The sequence below is a fragment of the Argopecten irradians genome, chromosome 11 (genome assembly GCF_041381155.1).
Source record: "Argopecten irradians isolate NY chromosome 11, Ai_NY, whole genome shotgun sequence".
Taxonomy (NCBI): Eukaryota; Metazoa; Mollusca; class Bivalvia; order Pectinida; family Pectinidae; genus Argopecten; species Argopecten irradians.
The window spans coordinates 39440084-39467537 of NC_091144.1; the positions used below are offsets into that span (position 1 = coordinate 39440084).

General features: G+C 32.7%; 1 protein-coding gene across 2 annotated transcripts; it reads right to left on the minus strand.

Moving 5' to 3' along the window:
- Positions 1-4980: 4980 nt before the first annotated feature.
- On the minus strand, positions 4981-27444 carry LOC138335534 (TBC1 domain family member 12-like). Of its 2 annotated transcripts, XR_011210297.1 has the most exons (13): positions 26091-27444; positions 22437-22658; positions 21105-21187; positions 20231-20348; positions 19694-19800; positions 19058-19150; positions 17813-17907; positions 16778-16849; positions 16230-16358; positions 15809-15918; positions 10166-10269; positions 7029-9563; positions 4981-6994 (listed from the first exon to the last, which is right to left on the minus strand). XR_011210297.1 is itself a non-coding variant. In XM_069284668.1 (12 exons), exons 1-12 carry the CDS (start codon positions 27197-27199, stop codon positions 9370-9372), a joined length of 2436 nt encoding a protein of 811 aa, XP_069140769.1. In that variant the 5' UTR covers positions 27200-27444; the 3' UTR covers positions 4981-9369. The 2 variants fall into 2 exon arrangements, 1 of the variants encoding a protein (XP_069140769.1); XM_069284668.1 differs by having other exon boundaries at positions 4981-9563.
- Positions 27445-27454: the final 10 nt, after the last annotated feature.

Here is a 27454-nt window from a genome sequence, read left to right on the forward strand (position 1 = left end):
TTATAGGGCATGAGTTAATCGCTTAGACATAGTTAGTATGGTATGTATACTATCCCAATCATTACGGCGGTCTGATTAGTCATCAGACAAGTAGTATGATTGGATAGATAAATGTTGTGATAATTTTTGTTTTATTTTCATTGGTTGAAATTGTTTTGATGTATATATGTAGAGCTGATATTTTAGACTTGCTGAACAAAATGATATACCATATTCAACCCAATAAACACCCAGAGCGCTCAAAAGCATTGATGTAACTCGGGGGGCGTAATAGAAACAAAGGACTTGTCTAGCTTTGATAAAATTATTTTACAAAGTAAGCCATAAATCAACATGCAAAAGAAATCAGTAAGAAAACCAATTAAGTTTTCATATCTCTAGTCTGCATTTAATTCAGAGTAAATGAAATTAAAGTCAAAAAAAGTGGAGGGGCGCTTATAGGGTCGGAAGCTCTTATTGGGTCGAATACGGTACCTTATATACTTATTGTTAACATTTGTGTTGACAGCAATATAGGATATTATATATATCTGTTGGTATGGAATATGGCTGGAATAATATAGCTACCGATAAAGATTCATGTATACCTATTCCGTATTTGCACAATACAGAGTTATCTGCCCTTGCGGGTAGGTATTGATTGTGACGTCATGTGTTTGCGAATGAACGTCATGTGTTTCCGTGAAAACGACGTGAATTGTGCTCTCAAAATAATGACGTAACAATCGGATACCTACCCGCAAGGGAGCTAACTCTGTAATATGCAACGACGGAATAGCTACATCATGATCACTACATAGCATGTGTACAAACCGCTCCACAATTAACACTTCTGTCTCTGACTTCTCGAAGATTCTTCAACAGCTACACACTGTAATACTGTTAACCAATTTTCTTTCGTGGGCGATTTATTTTCACAATTTTTGCGTTTGAGGTAAATTTCATCTCCGCAAATTAAAATCTTCTACAATTTTAGCATTGTCTTGCACAATAAATTAAAAAGTGTCTCAAATAAGTTTAAATCCGCGAAACTTAATCTCCACAATATATCTTGAAACTAAAATCACAAAAATTTAGTAGCCTCGAAAGAAAGTTGGTTTCCTGTAGTGGATCAATTTTGCGGGTGGTCTATTTTTGATATATTTGTGTTTTCACTGAATTCCTCGAATTCTAAATATTAGCGAAACATTCAGAAAAAATTATCTGTAAACTGCAAATTTTAACCTCCGCGAATATGATCTTCATAAAAACCGTAAAAATTTTGACCCCAAAATTAAAAGTTTACAAATACCGTGGTACATCTTACTCCAAATTTGCATATTACAGAGTTATCTGCACTTGCGGGTAGGTATTGATTGTGACGTCATGTGTTTTTGAGCGTAATGTCATACGTTTCGGAGAAAACGACGTGAATCACGCTCACGAAATAATGACATAACAATCGATACCTACCCGCAAGGGAGCTAACTCTGTAAATATCCTTCTGCCTATATATATCCAGTCTTTTTTATAGGATTTTCAAGGGGATTGCAGCCTTTTAAAAATTTTTTTTCCAAAATTCTGTTCAGTAACGATGATATTTAGAGATATATACAGGGTAGTAAACACTCAAAATTTGAGTGAGTCCCACGGGAAAAGCTCGAGTACAGAACCAGTCATTTTGATTTACTAGAGTTTCTTCCCTTCATTTCACTGCAAACCATACTGACAGAGTGTCACAAAGGGGAATAACTCTGGTAAAACTGAGAACTGATTCAGTTTTGTTACTTATGTAAGCTGTCACATTTATTATAATATATTAATCCAGTATTAAGATGACAGTACTCTCCAATGTTGTGATCTAATGATATGTCTCATTGTCTTTGCTGACCATGTATGGTTAGCATGAATTAAATGTCTGCAAGGTTGATTCCTGTTTTTTCTGAACAAATAAGAAAATGTCATGTACTTCAATTTAAAGTGAAAAATTGAATGCATTTTTTTGAAAAGGATACTCTGTCAATATCAAACAAATGTGTATGATTACTTTCCCTGTTTCTATATGAAATATGAGGATTTTTTTCAAAGCTTTTGTAAATATAAAAGATATAACTTTTCTACCACTTTCTTACGTAATATGATTATTTTTCCCAGTTTTTTGTAAATGATCATAATTTAAAAGAAAAATTGTATTAATTAGTAAAATTACAATGAATTTTCTCATCAAGTATAAAATACTGTATATCCGATTTCTTTTTGTGGGAAAATTTTTTTGCGATTTGGACAAAAAACTAGAAAGTTAAATTCTGGCAGTTAAAAAACGCCTGTTTGCTTGAAAATACAATGTAGATGTCTAAAAACTAGATGTCACTGGAACTAGTATATTTGGCTTGTAAAGCCAGGTTTCTGGATTATACCATACAGTTATGCCAGTATACACAGGGTTCTAAATTAGACAAGGTCTGGTTTTCAAAAATTATACTGTATACGGTAATTCATCCAATTCTCAGTTTTTCACTGATGAAGTTTTCGTGACAATAGCCTGCGAATTCGCAAAAGTAATCGAATATATGGTACCTTGATATTTTTTCATGTGTGTGAATGGAGTATTAAACTACATTGTCTAATTTATATTATTTAAACTTAGAATCTGAAAGCATTATCAAAAGGGTAGACTGGGTATATTTATATACATATATATTATTTATTTCAATGAAGTGAGATATAAATTTTTATCCAATAAGCACATGTGATACACAAGGAGATATGAACAACAATCGGAGCAATTACAACATTAATAGTAAGACGATTGTCAAGTCTGTTCAGTTTCGAAATGTAAATTCTTTTCCGAGTTCTTATTTTGAATAATTTTATTTCCTATTCTACATGTCTAACTTAACCTAATTAATGATGAGTTAAACACTTGTTAAACTCATTCACCCCTGAAATGTTGTAATGGACTGGTCTAGTCTTTGATTTAGAAGAACCTAAATTTTGCCTTCAGGGATGAATGAGTTTAGCTAAAATTGATATAAGATCACTTGATGGCAGATTAATAATAATTGTTTTAAATAAGCTTTTTATGCGATTTTGATGTAAATAATATCCTTGTTTACTATCAATTAATTTCATAATGAATATATAGAAAGGGAGGTAACTCTTGATACAACTAATATAACAAAGTAATGTTATTAACTACTTTTGTCATACAAATATTGGCAAAAAACAACTTATCTATTCTCAGTAATGTAGAAAATGAGATTTTTCTTGTTATAGTAATATAAATGTAACTGACAAAAACCCGTTTTGCTATTGTTAGTTTCCTTCCATTTGTAGTGTAAATTTCGTCCTTTAAAACCTTATTGTACAGTAATGGATTTATTGAATTATCTATAAGATTTGTAAGCATGAATTACTGAATTATTTTTTAGATTTGTAAGCATGAATTATTGAAAAATCTATTAGATTTGTAAGCATGAAATTACATAATTAAGGCAAGCCTGCCTCTCTCTGTATTTCAAAAACTGTACAAAAATCCAGATATTTTGTGAAAATAGAGAACTTGGGCGTATGCTACCAGTATGGCACTACATACATTATTGTGTATTTATGTAAATTAATGTGTTGTCAGTTATAGTCACAGGGACTTGGTGCGAATTTCCAACCAACAGTCAATATATATATATATATCTATTATTGACCGTTGGTCCCTGTGGTTATCGTAACAGTCTTGTATTTACAAGATGATCATTTCTATTGAGAAATGTCATGTCACTATCGCCCATTGTAAACTCTATAGTGTGATGAGGGTAACTAATTCTTACACGAACAGTATTTATATGTAATAATAATGTTGATGATGTTTTTTAGTCCCATTCTGATTGCAAGAAACTACATTTTTGCTTCAATGTAAATGTCATATTTATTCATTCCCACATGAATCATTGCCCTCATTGTAGTTATTTAAAAAATTCACTCCTAACTCATACAAATCCTTAAATTCCTGTTTTCATTTCATTCATTCCATGGACATATTTTTGAATTGATATGGTACAATACCATGTATAGTTGATGTGTAGAACTAGTATTATGGACTCAAGTGATTTGTCAATTAAGTATGTATATATTTATCCTGCAACCAACATTGACGTTGTTGGAATACACCTAGCACAATTTTTTTTCTGCACTGACAGAAAACAGATGGAATCTCAGTATGTGCACCAATTTATTTGACCTAAGGTGGAAAAAATATTTGAACGACTTGATATATATTGAATCTTCACACTTAAAATTTGGCAAAGAAATATTTTCGTAACCTGTTGAAATTTTAAGGTGAAATCAATGCTAATAGTGAGTTTTTGGGAGCACTTTACCACAAATTGAAAATATTGAAAGTATTATTTTATGATTCATAAAAGATTTTTTTTCGAAATCAATACGCAATGTCAATGTTTATTTTCTGACGTCATGGTCACAACATTTTTTTGACAATAAAAATTGTTTTTTTCATAGGTGTATGAAAAAAATAAGCAAATTTGAAGGCTGCATAGTGCATACAAACAATAGATAATTAAATATTTAGGTATAAAAACTGTTCTTTAAAAAAGTACATTTGTAATAAAAAAAAAACTAAGCTGTTAAAAAAGGACTTTGTTGCTTTCTTCTTTTTCCTGTGTTGTGTGTTCAAATCCCATATTGGGTAGTTACCAGGTTCTGACCGCTGGTCAGTTGGTTTTTCTCCGGGTACTCCATTTTCCTCAACTATCACACCTCACGTCCTTAAATGACCCTGGCTGGTTTTAGGATTAAAAGCTTAAATCAAACCAAACCTTCGTTCATCAACCTTTTCCTTTAATCGGCGTGTAGCATACTGATATGAAAGGCTTACCATATTTGTTAAAATTAATTTGCCTCATAATGTATTCACCAGATACTTTGGTAACTTTGTCTTGTTGACATTGAAATTTCAATGAAAAGTTAAAACACAACAACACACTTGGGCTTCATTACATATTTAATATAATTTCTCTTTCAATGGACTTTTACAAGGTCAATTGTGTGAGTATTTTAATATTGCATGATACCCAGACATGAGATACGCGCGATGATCTCACTGTTATTGGTTGAAAGTGTAATATCAGAATTTCAACCCCCAAAAAAAGAAGGGCAGATAACTCTCACAAGGACATCAATCAATTGGAGGTGAAAACCGTGGAGATTTCTGTAGACCAGCGAAGCCCAGCTTCATCAGTAATGAATGTTACAGTCGTGAGCACAGGGACCTGGCACGGAAATTTTTAACCACCAGTATACACATATATATTAGATACTATGATATATATATATGTATACTGTTGGTTAAAATTTTTTGTGCCAGGTCCCTATGGTCGTGAGCATGCCATATATTTAACACAAAACATTCAATTAAATTTCTTAAAACATTGGGCTGGAATCACTCACCTGTAACCAGGTGACTTCTAATGCTACAGACCAATCAGTAACATTTCATTAAGTAATTATATATAAATATTTTAGATATACATACCCTTGAACCAAGGTCAAAGGTCATTCATTTAAGAAAATCTATGGTATGGTCATTACAGCGAATGTTGATGGACGATGGACACCACATCACCGTCCAAGTGAGCTAAAAATATCACTGATATTGACATGATCAAAGAGAAAGACTTTGACTGATCAAACAGTTAAACAGGCAAAATCTTTCATTAAGAGGGTCTAAATATTTAATTCTTGACTACACGCCAAACTCATGTTGGATTATATATTCTCACTTTATTCACAGTGAAATGTGGGAGAAAATTATATCTACTTCTTATGAAACAATGAATATATAATTGAAAATCTGGTATGGGAACAGTCAAAATCCAAAAAATACAAATAGTTAGGGATAATGTAAGGTTTTTTCCTACTGCAAAATATTTCATCTAATATATTTACTATTGGAAAACAATTATGGTGTACAGAATGTGGTAATATACTCATCAAATCATTAAATATCTTCAATGTCCTTTTCATGCAAAATGAACTAGGTATATACACCACATGCAAAGATAAAATTATATAACATTTATTCAGGGTATAAATTGCATTTGAGTATTACCCACTAAGGAGGCATTTTTTGTTCCGTCTTGTTTCCTCAATTTCTTACATTCTATCGTTGACATATACAGTGCCAGAGTTATAAGCTTCCGTAATTTAAGATATTGAACTCCATGACCCTAGAAACAAATGTCTGCAATGTGAAGATATTGAACTTCTCATCCCGACCAAGTCCCCGACTGATTTATTTACCCAGGACCATTTGATATTGAACGACATATTAAGAACAATAAAATTTACCTAAACATGTCTCAGAGCAAAATAAATATTTATCTATCAATCATAAATCTTTGGGTCAATAACGGGTTACTACACTGGTAGAAATGAAAAACCTGAATTTTATAAGATTTCTGATCGGTGGAACAAATTACAACAGACATATGGCAATTCATCATGGACCCTGTAAATAGCTTTATTTCCATGAGCCCTTCCATATAAAAATACTTTCTTCAAAATACACATACCCGAGTATATGTATTCTGGTATTCAATGTATCGTTGTATGAAAGTGTTTAAATCGCCAGTGTTTGCATTTAATACAAATTGAAATTGACTACGTTAACTTCTTTCCGGAAACGGTACCAGTAATAATACAATGGCTTACACACAGAAATATGCATGTAAATAGGTGTGAATTTCAAAATGAAAACTGAATACATAATAAAAAGTACATACAAAATGATGAACTGTATATATACTTCATTCAAACAGATGAATTGTATATACCTCAGAATGATGTACATGTACTGTATATACATGAACATGTACCTCATTCAAAATGATGTACTGTACATATCTATACCTCATACAAAATGATGAACTGTATATATACTTCATTCAAACTGATGAATTGTATATACCTCAAAATGATGTACATGTACTGTATATACATGTACCTCATTCAAAATGATGTACTGTACATATCTGTACCTCATTCAAAATGATGTACTGTACATATCTATACCTCATACAAAATGATGAACTGTATATAAATATACCTGATACATAATGATGAACAGAATTTATATACATGTACCTCATACATAAAAATAAATAAATAAAAGACCAATATTTAATACCTCCTGCAGGAGGTCAAAGTGAACATCTGACTACCCCAGCAAAGCCCAATTCTAAAACACAAAATCTTTCACGACAGCACTAGTTCCTTAGAGGAACTTGAACAAAATAACAACAAAACACTCACTGGTTAGAACCATTTTGTGGCAAGTTTGAGCTGAAGTCTATGCAACTTCAAAAGACTTACAGACAGCACCTGCGTGGTCATCATTGAATTGGGATCATCTCCATCTCGTGTTCATTTGAGAAAATTTAGGCTAAACCCACTAGTGTGCAAAGTTTGAATCAGTATTTGTAAACATAGACCAAATAAGCCAATATTAATTGCTCAGCCGCTATTCTATATTTCAAGCATTATTTTATAACCATGTTCAGAACAATTATGTGACATATGAGAGATCAGATTTCCAGGTGTCCTGGTTGGGTAAAGAAGTTGTTAATAGATTTTGACATATTTGAATTTTGTGACCTTTTATGAAAGTTTCAGTCATTTATTTGAAAAAAAAACAACTTAACAGTCCCTCATCCCAGCAAGCTAAAGGCCGCATGTCAAATATCCTTGTAACTTAGTCATAAGCATTTCTCAATATGTGGTTCTTACCATGATATCAGTAGGAATCGTCTTTGATTGTGGACCATTCCGATAAATAAGAACAATTCGTTAGGATCATCTCTAGGACATTCCAGTAAAGTTTGAGCGTAAAATACAACTAGTGACTCTTAAAGATAAATTTGAAATACTGTATGAAAAATCTATGGACGGCAAATAGCAGACTGAGCATAATTGATGATAGTCTGAATTATTCTGCCATTTAATCTTCTTTATAGAACTTGAGGTATTAAATGTCAGAAAAGCATCCCTCTATATATATATATATATAATTCAATTTTGCTTGTTACGAGCATTTTCATTGGCTTAAAAAATTTATTTTATCAGCCCATAAAGGAAAAAATGGTGTCGCCGTTTGTAACGTTGCATCTGATTGGCTGAGATGACGGCATAATGATTTCATAGACAAAAGAGTCCCAAAATGAATTTTGAATATTGAAGAGATTATCTGTAATGAATTGAATTATATGGATTAATTTGAATAGATTTTTTTTTGTTATGGAGACATAACACAAAAATCTGACTGTACTCTCATCATAAACTGCTTGGCGGTTTATTTAGAGTATATTCAGATTTTTGTGTTATATCTCCATAACATAAAAAATCTATTCAAGTTAATCCTTAAATATAAGGTGAGAAATGTACAGCCAGAGCATGTGCACTTCCAGCAATTTATCTAAACACAAAAACTTAATCTATTTTACATCGATTGATAAATAAATTCATATAAATCACATTCGATCAGGTTGTTAGCATGAGAGGGATCTTACAATGAGGTGAAACAGGAGTGCCTGGGGAAAACATCACATGACCCTTGACCTTTTCATGTCTGTTCCGGGGATCAAACCTAGGCCGGCTAGGTGGAAGGTAAATGGAAAATGGATAAACTTCCATTCCCCCTGATCTCCCAGAGTTTATATAGGGATAGTGTTCTGACATTTAATGGCTCAGGACCTAGTATATAAAAAGATGATAAAATCACAACAGAATAATTCTAAGACTAGGCAGATGACAAGGGACGAAGCTTGTTGATTCTTTCTCGTCTGGACTCTTTGGGCCCGATGATAAAACAAAATCATTAACCACATATACACACCACATTAAAGATTGCTACTTGCTCTGTTGTATGACGAATGTGTGATGATTATACACAAAAGACTACTGGAATGGTTTTCCCTGGTAAAGCGTGCACCAAATAACAATTCCTAGTTTTACACCTGGTTTGGTACATTGAAAGGACTTTTTAGTTACCATATGTATACATGATATGTTTCCTCTAATATTTCAATTTATAATCTCATATTACAGATCTGTAACATACACATTTCTATTTGACACTTTCAAAGATTAAAAATTCATACAACATTCTTGCGATAAAAATGTCATTTTCTCCATTCAAAATGCTCAAAAACATTCAAAATGCTCAAACATCCTTCCAAATCAACAACAATTAACTCAAACACCCCTGAAAACACATTTGAGCTCTTCTAATGCAAAGGGTGGACCAGTTCATTATAGATTTTGAGGGGTGAATGAGTTAATCCAACGCTCTGACAGAACCAGTACCAGACTGAGTATCTGAGATCATGTATTATCCTTCACTTCTTTATTCCCGGCCAATATCTGTGTGAATCGTTTCTTGTCTACATTCATTCGGATCGAGTCTATATTTCTGAACAGCGTGTCGGCACACAGCGTGTCTGGCAGTTTGGTGAGAAACTGTACACAGTGGATAAAGTCGTGTGTGAGTAGGATGTCCTCGAACATCTTCAGAATCCCTGTAAATAATAATCATATATTTCTTTGATATACAGTGTATTTCAATCATTGTTTTTCAAAATTTCTTTAAATAAGTGATATACTTTCTTTTATCCTTAAATAATTATTATCTTGTATAAAATAAGCACAGCTCCAGTGTGTTAGTAGTTTTACTTTATGCTACAGTAATTTACTAAATATTACTTGCAGATTGTACATTTGGAGACATCTCATGTGAACTATCAGCCAACTTGTGAAAATAACGAGCTCAACTTGATTTGCCTCTTCTAAGAAGAGAAGTCATCTCAGAAGATCTTCCAACTTATAAATGGACTCAGAAAAACTTCCAGCTTATAGATTGAAAAGTTTGAAGAAGTAGAAGAGCAACAAAGAAATCGTGTAATCATAAATTTCATTCTATATAATTATCTGTAAAAGTTAGGCTCAGGTTATTTTAGGGTATTTCAATTTGCATTGAAAACAGGAATCCTGCTTTATACTTTTTGCTCTGTAGCACTTTGGCCAGTTGAGCTGAAAACACTGAATCACATGACATTACATAGCTTGTGATTTTGCTCTCAATCACTGCGAGATAGAACAGAGTTTTCGATTCTAACATTACCTAGTGCTGTCCTGAACAGGAACTCTTCACCATCACGACAGAACATGTCCCACACTCGACAGGCAACGTCTAGTGGTAGTGACTTACTGAACAGTGTAAATATCCTACAACAAATAATATACAGATCTCAGTATATAATAATACCCTACAACAAATAAACATCATATACAGATCTCAGTATATAATAATATCCTACAACAAATAAACATCATATACAGATCTCAGTATATAATAATATCCTACAACAAATAAACATCATATACAGATCTCGGTATATAATAATACACTACAACAAATAATATACAGATCTCCGTATATAATAATATCCTACAACAAATAATATACAGATCTCAGTATATAATCATGTCTTACAACAAATAATATACAGATCTCTGTATATAATAATACCTACAACAAATAATATACAGATCTCAGTATATAATAATATCCTACAAAAAATAATATATACAGATCTCAGTATATAATAATATCTACAAAAAATAATAACAGATCTCGTATATAATAATATCTACAACAAATAATATACAGATCTCTGTATATAATAATATCCTACAACAAAAAAAATATACAGATCTCGGTATACAATAATATCCTAAAACAAATAATATACAGATCTCAGTATATAATAATATCTTACAACAAATAATATACAGATCTCAGTATATAATAATATCCTACAACAAATAAACATCATATACAGATCTCAGTATATAATAATACCCTTCAACAAATAATATACAGATCTCAGTATATAATAATATCTTACAACAAATAATATACAGATCTCTGTATATAATAATATCCTACAACAAACAATATACAGATCTCTGTATATAATAATATCCTACAACAAATAATATACAGATCTCAGTATATAATAATATCCTACAACAAATAAACATCATATACAGATCTCGGTATATAATAATACCCTACAACAAATAATATACAGATCTCCGTATATAATAATATCCTACAACAAATAATATACAGATCTCAGTATATAATAATATCTTACAACAAATAATATACAGATCTCAGTATATAATAATATCTTACAACAAATAATATACAGATCTCAGTATATAATTATATCCTACAACAAATAATATACAGATCTCAGTATATGATAATATCCTACAACAAATAATATACAGATCTCAGTATATAATTATATCTTACAACAAATAATATACAGATCTCAGTATATAATAATATCTTACAACAAATAATATACAGATCTCAGTATATAATAATATCCTACAACAAATAATATACAGATCTCAGTATATAATAATATCTTACAACAAATAATATACAGATCTCAGTATATAATAATATCCTACAACAAATAATATACAGATCTCAGTATATAATAATATCCTACAACAAATAATATACAGATCTCAGTATATAATAATATCCTACAACAAATAATATACAGATCTCAGTATATAATCATGTCTTACAACAAATAATATACAGATCTCCGTATATAATAATATCCTACAACAAATAATATACAGATCTCAGTACATTTGTATATAATAATATCCTAGAGCAAATAATATACAGATCTCTGTATATAATAATATCCTACAACAAATAATATACAGATCTCAGTATATAATAATATCTTACAACAAATAATATACAGATCTCAGTATATAATAATATCCTACAACAAATAATATACAGATCTCAGTATATAATAATATCCTACAACAAATAATATACAGATCTCAGTATATAATAATATCCTACAACAAATAATATACAGATCTCTGTATATAATAATATCCTACAACAAATAATATACAGATCTCAGTATATAATAATATCCTACAACAAATAATATACAGATCTCAGTATATAATAATATCCTACAACAAATAATATACAGATCTCAGTATATAATAATATCCTACAACAAATAAACATCATATACAGATCTCAGTATATAATAATACCCTATAACAAATAATATACTGATATCCGTATATAATAATATCCTACAACAAATAATATACAGATCTCAGTATATAATCATGTCTTACAACAAATAATATACAGATCTCAGTACATTTGTATATAATAATATCCTACAGCAAATAATATACAGATCTCTGTATATAATAATATCCTACAACAAATAATATACAGATCTCAGTATATAATAATATCCTACAACAAATAATATACAGATCTCAGTATATAATAATATCCTACAACAAATAATATACAGATCTCAGTATATAATAATATCCTACAACAAATAATATACAGATCTCAGTATATGATAATATCCTACAACAAATAATATACAGATCTCAGTACATTTGTATATAATAATATCCTACAGCAAATAATATACAGATCTCAGTATATAATAATATCATACAACAAATAATATACAGATCTCAGTATATAATAATATCCTACAACAAATAATATACAGATCTCAGTATATAATAATATCCTACAACAAATAATATACAGATCTCAGTATATAATAATATCCTACAACAAATAATATACAGATCTCAGTATATAATAATATCCTACAACAAATGATATACAGATCTCAGTATATAGTAATATCCTACAAAAAATAATATACAGATCTCAGTATATAGTAATATCCTACAACAAATAATATACAGATCTCTGTATATAATAATATCCTACAACAAATAATATACAGATCTCAGTATATAATAATATCCTACAACAAATAAACATCATATACAGATCTCAGTATATAATAATACCCTACAACAAATAAACATCATATACAGATCTCAGTATATAATAATATCCTACAACAAATAATATACAGATCTCAGTATATAATAATATCCTACAACAAATGATATACAGATCTCAGTATATAATAATATCTTACAACAAATAATATACAGATCTCAGTATATAATAATATCCTACAACAAATAATATACAGATCTCTGCATATAATAATATCCTACAACAAATAATATACAGATCTCAGTATATAATAATATCCTACAACAAATAATATACAGATCTCAGTATATAATAATATCCTACAACAAATAATATACAGATCTCAGTATATAATAATATCCTACAACAAATAATATACAGATCTCAGTATATAATAATATCCTACAACAAATAAACATCATATACAGATCTCAGTATATAATAATACCCTACAACAAATAATATACTGATATCCGTATATAATAATATCCTACAACAAATAAACATCATATACAGATCTCAGTATATAGTAATATCATACAACAAATAATATACAGATCTCAGTATATAATCATGTCTTACAACAAATGATATACATATCTCGGTATACAATAATATCCTACAACAAATAATATACAGATCTCAGTATATAATAATATCCTACAACAAATAAACATCATATACAGATCTCAGTATATAGTAATATCATACAACAAATAATATACAGATCTCAGTATATAATAATATCATACAACAAATAATATACAGATCTCAGTATATAATAATATCCTACAACAAATAATATACAGATCTCAGTATATAATAATATCCTAAACTCTACATACGAAATCTGAGCTAAGGCTTTGTTTGGCCTACATACAAGGTCTGAGACAAACTTTGTAAGGCCTACTTAATAGGTTTTATAAACTACATATACAAACTTACTGAGACAACCTTTGATAGGCCTACATACAAGGTCTGAGACAAACTTTAATGGCCTATATACAAGGTCTGGGACAAACTTTGTTAGGCTTACATACAAGGTCTGAGACAAACTTTAATGGCCTACATACAAGGTCTGAGACAAACTTTGTAAGGCCTACATACAAGGTCCGAGACAAACTTTAATGGCCTACATACAAGGTCTGGGACAAACTTTGTTAGGCCTACATACAAGGTCTGAGACAAACTTTGTTAGGCCTACATACAAGGTCTGAGACAAACTTTAATGGCCTACATACAAGGTCTGGGACAAACTTTGTTAGGCCTACATACAAGGTCTGAGACAAACTTTAATGGCCTACATACAAGGTTTGTAAGGCCTACAAACAAGATCTGAGACAAACTTTGTTAGGCCTACATACAAGAGCTGAGACAACCTTTGTTAGGCCTACATACAAGGTCTGAGACAAACTTTGTTAGGCCTACATACAAGGTCTGAGGCAAACTTTGTTAGGCTTACATACAAGGTCTGAGACAAACTTTGTTAGGCCTACATACAAGGTCTGAGACAAACTTTAATGGCCTACATACAAGGTCTGGGACAAACTTTGTTAGGCCTACATACAAGGTCTGAGACAAACTTTGTTAGGCCTACATACAAGGTCTGGGACAAACTTTGTAAGGCCTACATACAAGATCTGAGACAAACTTTGTTAGGCCTACATACAAGAGCTGAGACAACCTTTGTTAGGCCTACATACAAGGTCTGAGACAAACTTTGTTAGGCCTACATACAAGGTCTGAGACAAACTTTGTTAGGCCTACATACAAGGTCTGAGACAAACTTTGTTAGGCCTACATACAAGATCTGAGACAAACTTTGTTAGGCTTACATACAAGATCTGAGACAAACTTTGTTAGGCCTACATACAAGATCTGAGACAAACTTTGTTAGGCTTACATACAAGATCTGAGACAAACTTTTTTAGGCCTACATACAAGATCTGAGACAAACTTTGTTAGGCCTACATACAAGAGCTGAGACAACCTTTGTTAGGCCTACATACAAGGTCTGAGACAAACTCTGTTAGGCCTACATACAAGATCTGAGACAAACTTTGTTAGGCCTACATACAAGATCTGAGACAAACTTTGTTAGGCCTACATACAAGATCTGAGACAAACTCTGTTAGGCCTACATACAAGATCTGAGACAAACTTTGTAAGGCCTACATACAAGATCTGAGACAAACTTTGTTAGGCCTACATACAAGATCTGAGACAAACTTTGTAAGGCCTACAAACAAGATCTGAGACAAACTTTGTTAGGCCTACATACAAGATCTGAGACAAACTTTATTTGAATGACTTACAAGATCTGAGACAAACTTTGTTAGGCCTACATACACGGTTTTAGAAACAAACTTTGTTAGGGCTATATACAAGGTTTTAGAAACAAACTTTGTTAGGGCTACTTACAAAATCTGAGACAAACTTTGTTAGACTGACTTACAAGGATTTAGAGACAAACATCGTTAGGCTCACTAACAAGGATTTAGTGACAAAAATCGTTAGACTCACTTTCAAGGATTTATAGACAAACTTTGTTAGGCCTACATACAAGGTTTTATAGACAAACATTGTTAGGCCTACTTTTCACATACTAAAGGCAACCTTATCAATGATCAATCAATTACAAATAAGTCTAAAATAAATGGCCTTGGTGTCTTTGGCGGCATGCTTCAGTGATATAGCACTATAACATGGGCAAGACTTCCAGTATACAAGACACAACACAAATATACCAGAGTCTCCAAAAACACGCACCTCGCACAACATACACGCAACACACCGCATACATGGGAGGCCGTCCTTACACGACCCTCGCTGTTAAAAGGACGTTAATTGAATCAAATAAACAAACAAAGGTCTTACCAGTCTATGATATATAAGTCTGGAGTCACGCTGTTCCTCATAAAATGTTGGTGCAGCGAAGGCATATTTTCAAGGAATAAATCAACATAAGTTTGAAAGTAGGACTTCATCTACAACAAACATGTAAATACAACGCTTTAATACAACGATTATCAACCCGTACACTGTGACTTCATACATCATTCTCAACACTGCCAGAAAACAGCTATGTAGTTCATTATTGTATCAAAACTTTACCAAAGTGGATTGGAAAGCTATCTAAAGTATGCACCATTTCCTAATCTAACCTACAGAAGACAATGTCTTTTTACATTTCAGTCTTCTGTTTCAATTCATTATTGTATCAAAATTTTACAAAAGTGGGCTGGAAATTGAATTACTGTGATAATTATTAACTAATGATGATAACTAATGTACACACCATATCCTCATCTAACCTAAAGAAGGCCACTTGACAAGGGCGGTTAAGGAGATTGGCAAATACAAGAAAGGCATCAGCGACGTCCATGTTGAGTAAAAGCACTGCTGCGATGAAAGACATACCCTGTACCTGTAAAGCAAGTGTGAATGAGAGTTATCTCCCCTGGACAACATGCTATGAAAACTCCAATTTAAGCCTTTCAGGCTTCTGAAGGCGTATCCTTGTATATGAATAAATAATCGATCACTATAATAACATAACATACATTTTTGTGTCTTAGTGTGTTTGTGAATGAAAGTCTATGATTCTGAAATTTTTAAAATTACTGCATTCGTGAGATAATAAATTTTTAAACTGTTATTTGGAAAAGATTTTCAAATATTGTTTATTTGAGTCTGATTTTGCCAAAATCTTAACATTCTAGAATATGTGACTTCAAGACTGCATCACAGATACTTTGAAATTTTGCCTTCACATACAACATCTACACGAGTCCAGTGAACTGGTCAATACTGGCTAAAACATCAGTTTGAGACTATAATACTTACATAACCAACGTCAGGCCGATAGCAAGCGTAGGCACCCAATAGACTGTGTAACAGGTCATGATAGGGTCCACCCTACAGAAAAAATAACTCAAGGTCATTCATATTTCATACAGGTCAACTCAAGGTCATTAACACAGCAGAAAGAATAACTCAAGGTCATTCATATTTCATACAGGTCAACTCAAGGTCATTAACACAGCAGAAAAAAATAACTCAAGGTCATTTATACTTCATACAGGTCAACTCAAGGTCATTAACACAGCAGAAAGAATAACTCAAGGTCATTCATATTTCATACAGATCAACTCAAGGTCATTAACACAGCAGAAAGAATAACTCAAGGTCATTCATATTTCATACAGATCAACTCAAGGTCATTAACACAGCAGAAAGAATAACTCAAGGTCATTCATATTTCATACAGATCAACTCAAGGTCATTAACACAGCAGAAAAAATAACTCAAGGTCATTCATATTTCATACAGATCAACTCAAGGTCATTAACACAGCAGAAAGAATAACTCAAGGTCATTCATATTTCATACAGGTCAACTCAAGGTCATTAACACAGCAGAAAGAATAACTCAAGGTCATTCATATTTCATACAGGTCAACTCAAGGTCATTAACACAGCAGAAAGAATAACTCAAAGTCATTCATATTTCATACAGATCAACTCAAGGTCATTAACACAGCAGAAAAAATAACTCAAGGTCATTCATATTTCATACAGGTCAACTCAAGGTCATTAACACAGCAGAAAAAATAACTCAAGTCATTCATATTTCATACAGGTCAACTCAAGGTCATTAACACAGCAGAAAAAATAACTCAAAGTCATTTTATTTATACTGCAGAAAAAATAACTCAAGGTCATTTTATTTATACTGCAGAAAAAATAACTCCAGGTCATCAACATAGCTTTCGTTTTGTTTATTCCGATCTCTTTTCAAGTTAACATGACAAAAATCTCTATCTTTGTTTATTCTGGCTCCCTTTTCAAGTTAAAATGAAGAAAATCTTGTGTACTTTACCTTTTGAAATATACAAAGCTGAGGAAATGTTCTTGATACATCAAGTTTGATCAGTTCAACGCTAGATTCTTTACTGGACGGAGGTTCAGATGAGGCTGAAAAAACAAACAACAGAACACAATTAGTAGTGGAATCCATACAGAGGTCTGCCTTCTGTTTTGACTTTAGGAGTACCTAAGACTCCACTGTAGGAAAATTGGGCGTCCCATGCTGGGAATCCATTATCATAAATTTTACTAATCATAAGATACCTTATGCTCAGATATGATTTATACAGTACAGACGGGTATTTTCAGGGGAAGGTTATTTTCGTGGATCATCAATGTGATCGCGAAATTTTAATCCGTGGAATATTTAGAATTATAAATTGGATTTTATATAGCCATGAAGCCAAATTCTGGAATTTTGATTCCACAAAATTTAATTTACCAACAATACCATAATTTGTTCATCTTTGTTATTTATATCAGAGATGAAAATGGATAATCTTAAAAAAGGCTGAAATTTGCTTTTTTGGGAGAAAAATAAATGGAATTACATGTACCTGGTAACTGTTTTCTGAAAGTCTAAAAGGCTGAAATCAGCCAATCTGCTGAAGATTTTCATCCCTGTTCTATTTTAATTGCTTGTTCGGAGTATTTTTATTTGAACATGATTATCATTTTTACTATATTTTTCATGGAGTTCCTGGGACTCCCATGAATTAACTAATTCATCCCTGAAAATTCACAATGCACTATTCCTTCATTTGAGTTGGAAGAGTTCAAACATGTTTTCAGGGGTGAATGAGTTAATTACATATTGGAGTTTACATCGTTTGTTTTGCATCAGACACAGAAGACCTGTGTCAGGCCAGAAAGTGCATGTATCTTCAAAACAAAAGAACACAATTAGTATGGATATCTATATTATCTTCTATGCATGAACAAAATAAACTAGAAATGTCGCCAGCGTAGACGACTAATACCCCCCTCCCCTCCGACCTGCTGAACAAATTTAGTAATAACTCCATTAATAGGGGACATTGCAGAACCCTATATAGTTTACTCAACTTCCCTGTATGTCAGCATTTTGTGTCCCAAATTTTATCAAAATCTGTCAAGTAGTTTAGGAGGAGTTCGCAAGACAAAGTTGTATCGACAGACAGACGGACGATTCCAGTACAGTACACCTCCCCTCCTCCCCCTGCACTTAACTTTGTTGTTAGGGGGGTTAAATAAGAGATCTAGCTGAAGTGAAACTTACTCTCAGAGGTACCATAAATCTCTCCAGGGTCAGAGGTCGTCAGCATCAATCGGATCCTGTCGTCTGCCCTACTCACACAAATCTCGTACAGTTCTGGAAAACAAGAGACAGATACACTCTACACCTGTATATTACATCTTGTCAACATTAAAAGCTTCTTTAAGAAGGTGTAGAACTATCAATTCAACACAGTTATACTGGTACCAATGTTCCTGCCTTTAAGCCCCTATTTACAACAATCAGTCAATCGATATATATATGCAATACAAATATAAACCGACCGTCTGATGATGGTGGGCTAAAAGTCCAATAGAAACTGCTCACAGCCCTATTCCATGGTTTTGCATATTAGCCCTATTAGATAGTTAACAGTCAGCCTATATATGTAAAACTAATATAAATTTACCAGAATCGACAAGTAAATGTGATACTGGGGGGAATTTTCACATTTTTCATTGCATATTTAATAGAGCTTAAATTGTCAAACAAAAGGCCTAACATGAATGAACACATAAATTTAAAATTGGGTACAATTGACTAGTTTAAGTTCTTTATAGAGTTCATGCTAATTAGATTGCTGTACATAGTCAGTTTCTAGTGCTAGGCCTTGCCTCATCTCTGTGATTGAATAATTACCCTGTGTAAGGTTGAGGTCATTGCCGATGGCCAGTTTCCAAACCTTGCCTCGGACACTCGGAGGAATACCCAACCACCACAGGTCTCTGGTTTTCTTCATAGCTTTCCTGTAAATCAAAACCAAGTTGCTTTTAGAAATTACTTAGAAAAATATTTGTTACACTGAATGAAATTTCATATGTTGGAAAAGACTTTCTCATACTCATAATTTAGACATATTTTTTTTGTTTTAAAGAGAATATTTAGGTGAGCTGTTATTCAGTGAACCCTCGATTATTCAGACGCAGACAGTCTGGAAAACTCAGAATTTCGACAGAAATTTCAGGGAACAGATTTGATTATTAACTAAGCGGACGGAATTAGGCAGTCCAGAAAATTTGACATCCAAATGGTTTGGCTGGGAACACAAGTGTCTGGATTATATTTGGTCCACCGTACACCAGGTAAATTACTCGGTATACATTTATCAAAACTAGAAATGCCTTCCCCCTCAATATTTCTTGGTGGCGGGCATTACATTTTCATGGAGGTACTCACGCTGTGTCCCAGTTTGGGAGAATTTCGTTGGTCCATTTTTTGGTTGCTGCTAATAATTGGTCCTCTTGTTTGATCTGCTGCATCTGTTGTTTCCTTTTCAGCTTCATATCTTTTTGTTCTGGGTAAAAACAGCCATAGCTTTATACATGTATTTGTTCTTTTTGATAGATATGAAAGTCAGAGTACCTCTTCATATCTTTTTGTTCTGGGTAAAAACAGTCATAGCTTTATACATGTATTTGTTCTTTTTGATAGATATGAAAGTCAGAGTACCTCAAATAAAATTCTTTCTGTCAAAACCTATGTCATATAATCCTCGACCAAGGTGCTGCTGTATACATTTTGGTAGTCCAAATTAAGTCCCATCAAACACCCCCTCATATATTTTTTTTTAATTTCTAAGCCCGCAGGGAGGGCTCTTATTGGGTCAAATAATGAATGCATGAATTATGGGACTCACCTATTCCCTATTCGCATATTACAGAGTTAGCTCCCTTGCGGGTAGGTATCGATTGTTACGTCATTATTTTGTGAACGCAATTCATGTCATTTTCTCCGAAAAGTATGACGTTAAGCTCGAAATACATGACGTCACAATCAATACCTACCCGCAAGGGCAGATAATTAACTCTGTAATATGCAAATACGGAATAATTGTCCTGTGAGACTCATGAAAATTTTAAGAACCCTCTTTATTTCTTTGTACTATGAGGACTCACCAAAATTTAAGAATTAGTGTTCTGAACTCGCTTTCAAAATCCTACATAAATTACTGGAATGTACAATGGCTTTAGCTCATGTACATTTTATGACAGGTGAGCTAAAATGCCATCACCGTATATATCTTTCCTAGTTTACAGTTTTATAAAGCTACCTTTTTTCTTGGCTGCCTCAATCATGCTCTCATACTCTTGTCGGTGTCTCTCAGCCTCCTCTGGATCCTTGGTAGGCAGGTTCCTGTGTAGAGAACATCCATGTGTAAATACAGGACAGAAAGATTTTTAGATTGTGATCATAATTTTAATCATTCCTTTAAAGATGCTCCACCGCCAATTGGCTGACAATTGGTATTTTTTCACTATTAAAAAACAGGAGCAGACGATATAGTATTTTTGTTCAGTTACAAAAGTTACTTACTTTACACCATTATCACCATTGAAAAGTTTGAGCTTCTAATTTTACTTCAAGTTGAAAATATAAAAAATAATTAATTGCATCCCGAAAAAATTCCGTGGCACTTTATCCTATATGGAACGACGTACTGATTGCTCATGCACCAAAAGCAAAACAAATTATCTTATATTTTTTTGTGTGTTAATTAGACATATATATATATATATACAATATTAAACACCAATTATTGTTCTAATGATGAATGCCATTTATGCTCTGTCGGCGGTGGAGCATCTTTAGCAGAACCTACTCAGCTGATGCCCACAACTAGTGATTAGTGCTAATTGTAAAGAACCAGTCCGATTGGACTAGTGGCTCCCCACCCGATTAAAATCGTTAAATATTATATTGACAAGAGCGGTGGTCAATTGCATTTTTTCAACACATTTTGAGTGTATTATGTATGAGATCATTTCAGTCTGGATTCATCAATTTATGAAAATTTGCGTTCAGGAATGCATACACACTGTAATTTGGGTCAAAACTATAAACTGATCATAACTAAAGTGCTGAAGCAAAACGGCTGTATATTTAATTTGAACTAGTGATTAAATACTCGGACTAGTAAAACTTTGGGGTTTGCTAGTCCAAATGACCTGCAGAGAAAAAAATTAATGTCACAGACTGCCTACTCATAGCATAAAAAGAAAACGTTGATTCCAAAAGTTCCATGCCTTATAATGTCTTCCTAAAAATTAATACCAATTAAAATATTTTGTCTCCCACGAAAATAGACCACAATGAAAATAAATGAATCAACAGTACTGGCCTCCTTCTGGCTTACTAACAGGATATGTATAAACCATCCAACTTTCTTTCACGGTTACTAATTTTTTTTATTTCCATTTCAAAACAAGTTTGCAAAGAATAACAATCGCGGATTTGAAATTTGAATGGAAATTTCTTTCAATATAAATGCTGCAAATATTTCTTAGTGAAGATAAACTTTCGCGAATAAACTGCAATCGTAAAATTTGCTAAAGTAAATCACATGTGAATGACAGTTGGTTTACACTATTTAGTGTTTACTCACATGGGCCTGTTTTCGAGTATCAGTGCGGTAGTAGACATGACCTCGATGTCCTGTTTCTTGGATGTCTTGCCTGAAGTGAGACTCTCTCGTTGTTTGTACTCGAGTGAGATTTGTTGGGGGTCTTTGGTTGGCACCTGTTTCGGTGTGACCCTCCCAAACAGCTTCCATCCCGGTTGTTCTGATTCAGGTTCTAATTCTTTTGGTTTCCTGGAAAATATATTTCTGGAAAAAAAGGGGGCAAAAATATCAGTATAGACATAGTTTTTTCTGAGGTAGAATTATGGTAATTGCAATTCACAAAGCCACTAATGAAAGATTATGAACAGACAAGATTTTTTTTTCTGAACGATTTGAAAAAATCCAAATGACAATTAAAGCCTAAAATTTATTCTCCCAAATCAAAGTAACTGTAACTTGTAAAACATAAATTATTCAAATATAATACTTTCAAACATTTGTGACTTTGCTTCAGAAAGGTACATTTATTAATTAATCATCTTTTTATATAATTAAGCTACACTAGAAATAAATAATCCTATTAATTATGATTTGATTTTTCCATATACAATTGTATATCAACTGTGATAAAAATTTTGATTTTTTTTTTTATTCAAACTACCATTTCTAATTTTAAAAAACCACCATTGTCTATATGTGACTAGTTTTCAAAGGACCTAAATATATATATAGCTATAAACTGTAAAAGTTAAGTTTGATATGACAAGGGGTCACTAATTAAGACAGGAAGCTAGTATATATATATATAACCATGCATAATATAATAGCTAGGTTTAAAGATGCTCCACCGCTGACAAATGGTTTTTTTTTCACTATCAAAAACAGGAGCAAACGATTAAGTATTTTTCTTCAGTTACAAAAGTTACCAATCTAATTAAAATTCGATTTCATTATCTACTCCGTATACCCGTATGACGTTCATACGGAGTATACGGAGTAGATAATGAACATCGAATTTTAATTAGATTGAAAAGTTACTTACTTTACACCATTACCACCATTGAAAAGTTTGAGCTTCTAATTTTACTTCAAGTTAAAAATATGAAAAATAATTAATTGCATCCCGAAAAAATTCCGTGTCACTATATTCTATATGGAAGGAAGTACTGATTGCGCATGCACCAAAGGCGAAATAAATTATTTTATATTATTTTTTGTGTTAATTAGACATATATATACATGATCAAACACCAATTATTGTTCAACTGAGGAATATCATTTATGCTCTGTCGGAGGTAATAGCTAGGTTTAAGTATATTATATACATGCAAGTTATGTGATGAATTTGTAAAATTCAATATAATTGATTTTCTTTTGTTGTCTGGTAAAATTAATTTAATGAAATTGAAACTTACATAAGTAATTCATAAGCTTACATTTAAGAGGCTAAGTGGATCAGAGGTAAAGTAATTAAAAGTCACATATTATCTGACTTGGAATCTGACTGACATAACAGTGTATATATATATACATATGTATAATGTAGATTTGTCGTTAATGTAATTACATTGTAACATGAAGCTGTTAAAGTAGCTTATGTAGCTTTTAAGCTTATATTAACATGGCCAAATGTATCACTGGCTGCCAAATGTATCACTGGCTACCTAAGTCTGGATATATATATAGCTGTCATATTATATAATATAGCTATATATATATGTACATGTGTGTGTACATTTTTTTAATCCTTAAATCGAAATTCATACTTCATATAATTGAAATATACAAGCAATATATCCATTGACATTTTAGAGAAAAGGCCATTTATAGAAATACATGTGTATGTATATATGCCAAATGACCCCTTTTGGCCCATCAGGCCCCAGAGAGAGGCAAAGGGTGAAAGGGTGAGTGCTAGTAGCTAGGGGAATGGCAGAAAGCTTGAGGGGCTGAGAGCCATATCAATTGCACAATTATGAATCCCTCTGCCCCCAATATAGTCAGACAAATTCAGTGGTTTTTAAGCAGAAGTAAAATTTGTGAATTAATATATTGTTGACGGACAGAAGCCAGATGTGAGCTACCGGATGTCTACACACATGGAATATATATATATTAATTAGGCAAGATTAATGATAAATTTAGAAAACAATTGATTTAAAACAGAAACACCAAATGACATATAGGACTTCAATGGACCAGATTACCAATTACCCCTCAATAGTTGATTATCACTGCATGTGCCAGAAATGAATCTTTACTGTTAACACATGTACAGATTACACAGGAAATCTTACATTTGTTTGGTGTTGGTAATTACCTCATCTTAGGCCATCGACATACCGTATTCGACCCAATAAGCGTCCAGGGTGTTTAAAAAATTGAAAAGGTGCTAATAAGACATAATTATTGCAAATCTATAGTTATGTGTAGTTTTGGTCTTTCTTTATGCCTGGGCAAATCAAATCGAGGCCTCAAAAAGGGGGAGGAGCATTTATAGGGACATGGGCACTAATTAGGTCGAATACGGTATATTTTCCAGTGTTATTATTGTTTTTAAATTAAAGATTAATTTTTAATTTTTGTTTCGAAGGTACTGGACCTTTGAAAGATTTATCTCTCATAATTATAATTATTTTGCCGGGCTCCTTTCTATATATCCTGCCCCAGAGGGTCAGACCCAAGATTTGATTTTATATCAGTTTCGAACCAATTTAATTACAATAAATGAATCTATGCAACTCTATGACTAATAGCGATTAAAAAGATCTGTTTACCCATATACATTAATATTGAACCCTGCATCTCCGGCCACAGCTGGTTTTATACAAACTTTCCCCTTAAGCTTCTTCCAAGGATGTTTCTGATCAAATTTGATTACAATCCATGAAGAACTCTCGATCTACATATATACTAATACTATAGGCTTAAGGGTTTTAAAAGATTTACCTTTGTGAATTGTTTATATGTTAATATACTTTCTCTATGCTATCTAATGAAATTTAGTCCAAATCAGTTGGCACCACATGTACAGCCAGGTTTAACCAACAAAAAAGTGCCAGATACTGCCTGATAATGAAACCCCTAAAGAAAACACAAAGTAAGAAGTCTGTACATTTCTGTAGCTTATGATGAGGGAGTAGGACGTTTACTCTGAACAAACACAGAAGAATTATATTGCATGTATAATTTTAATATATTAATTTATACATAAGATTTTTAGAATGTTTAGAACATTGATGGTTGTTAGATTATTAAAGTTTATTATCCAGGAATTTCTGCTCATTTATGTGTTGCTTTATGATAATGGATAGAGACCAATAAACAACATAAACAATATTGATGTACTGTACACCCTATATAAGGCCTATTGGCCGGGCCCCTCATGCATCAGAGCCCTGTAGACCTTTTAAGCCCCATCCTATCTCCTGCTCAGTCAATATTTTATACAAAGCCATTATTCAGTTCTCATTCTTACAGGAATGTTTCTGACTAAATTTCAATTGGTTATGATTCCTGCAGAACTCTTTGACTATTATAATTAGCCATTTGAAGGAAATTTTACATGATTAATGGACAGACAGATGACGGGCGCCACCCAATGGTATATAAAATTATTAGCTCGACGGTCCTTTAGGCCAGGTGAGCGAAAAATATATTAATCATATATATATATAGTAATGGTGCAATAATTACCTTGATAAAAACCCAGAAATGCCTTTTCGCTTTGGTTTGGAACCCTTATCATCGATTCCACTGTCCTGAGAACCATTTTTACATCGTTCAAAAGAATTTCTTGAATGGAGATTGATTTCCATAAAACCTCCATCTCCAGTGTCTATGCAAAGTCCTGTTCCTTCGCCGTCATCTATGGAGGCTGCTGATACTGAAAAGTCTGTACAAGTACTAAGACTAGAAAGACTGGAGGCATCATTAAATGTCCGCAATAGAGAATCTCCAGTATGGACCCTGTGAATTCCAGATTCCAGATCCAAACTGCTACAGGTCAACTGGTCTGGCTCCTTTAATCTCAATAATGAATCAGTTTCCCCTAAACTTCCTGTGTCTATATTCGTTTGTTTAAATATCTCAGAGTTTTGGTCAATGTCATCAATGTTGAGTATCGTTTCAGTAGATGTGCTTTGATTACTATCATGTTCAGATAAAGCACCGGAGTTGCTTGCAGCTGATTCTTCAGGTGGATCAGCTGAACTGGATTCCAATGGACTGTTCTCTACTCCTTTCCTGTTCGTGACTAGCTGACGAGTTGTAGGAATGTACACAAGTGGTAATTGAATATTTTGCAGAACTGTAGACAAACGATTGTTCGACCCCTCAATATCAAGAGGAACATCTTGAGTAAGTGTGATTGGTGTTATCACAAGACCTGATTTAAGTCTCACTCCTGGATCTAAACCAGTCTCGCAATAAGATTGGTAGTGATCACCTGAATGTGACGATATATTCTCAATATCCGACGAGCTATTTGACTTTTTATAATCATATTTGTCTATATCACATCCATTGCATTCCTCTTTTGAATTACAACTACCGTTGGATTCCCCCAAACTGTTGTTGTCTGGTAAAAATCTTTCGCAACCATTGTCTTCATGGGTGGTACAATGGCGAGCTGACGATTTCAGAATGTCAACATCAACATTGTTTTGGCAATCAACTAGCCTCATGGCATCTTCCGATTCAGACGATATTATATCGGAATACGAAGCAGTAGGCAGATCTTCACACATGCCTAATATCATCATCTCATTTTTGCGTATTGAAGGAAGCAAATCAAGTTTGCCCATGTTGTACACACAAACAGATCACAGTTGCTTTGACAGTTGTGTGTATTGAGTGAACTCCACATAACGAAGTCAAACGGAAATGTTCTGGGAAGGACATGGCTATATTAAACATCTTACACACACCAAACCATGTCAGATTCTTACCAATATGAATTATACGAAATCTGATTACTCTTACTGTAACAATCCCCCTCTATTTGGGTTCAAGGTTCACTATTCTTCATTTTGGCATATCCTTGTCGTCCATCTTGGAAA

Excerpts from the sequence above, each read along its gene's own strand:
- LOC138335534 (XM_069284668.1), bottom strand. The coding sequence starts at position 27,199 with ATGGGCAAACTTGATTTGCTTCCTTCAATACGCAAAAATGAGATGATG. Across the intron at positions 19,801-20,230 it reads CTCCCAAACTGGGACACAGC|GAAAGCTATGAAGAAAACCA; the intron begins GTGAGTACCTCC and ends TTTGATTTACAG. Across the intron at positions 9,564-10,165 it reads CCTGTTCAGGACAGCACTAG|GGATTCTGAAGATGTTCGAG; the intron begins GTAATGTTAGAA and ends TATTATTTACAG.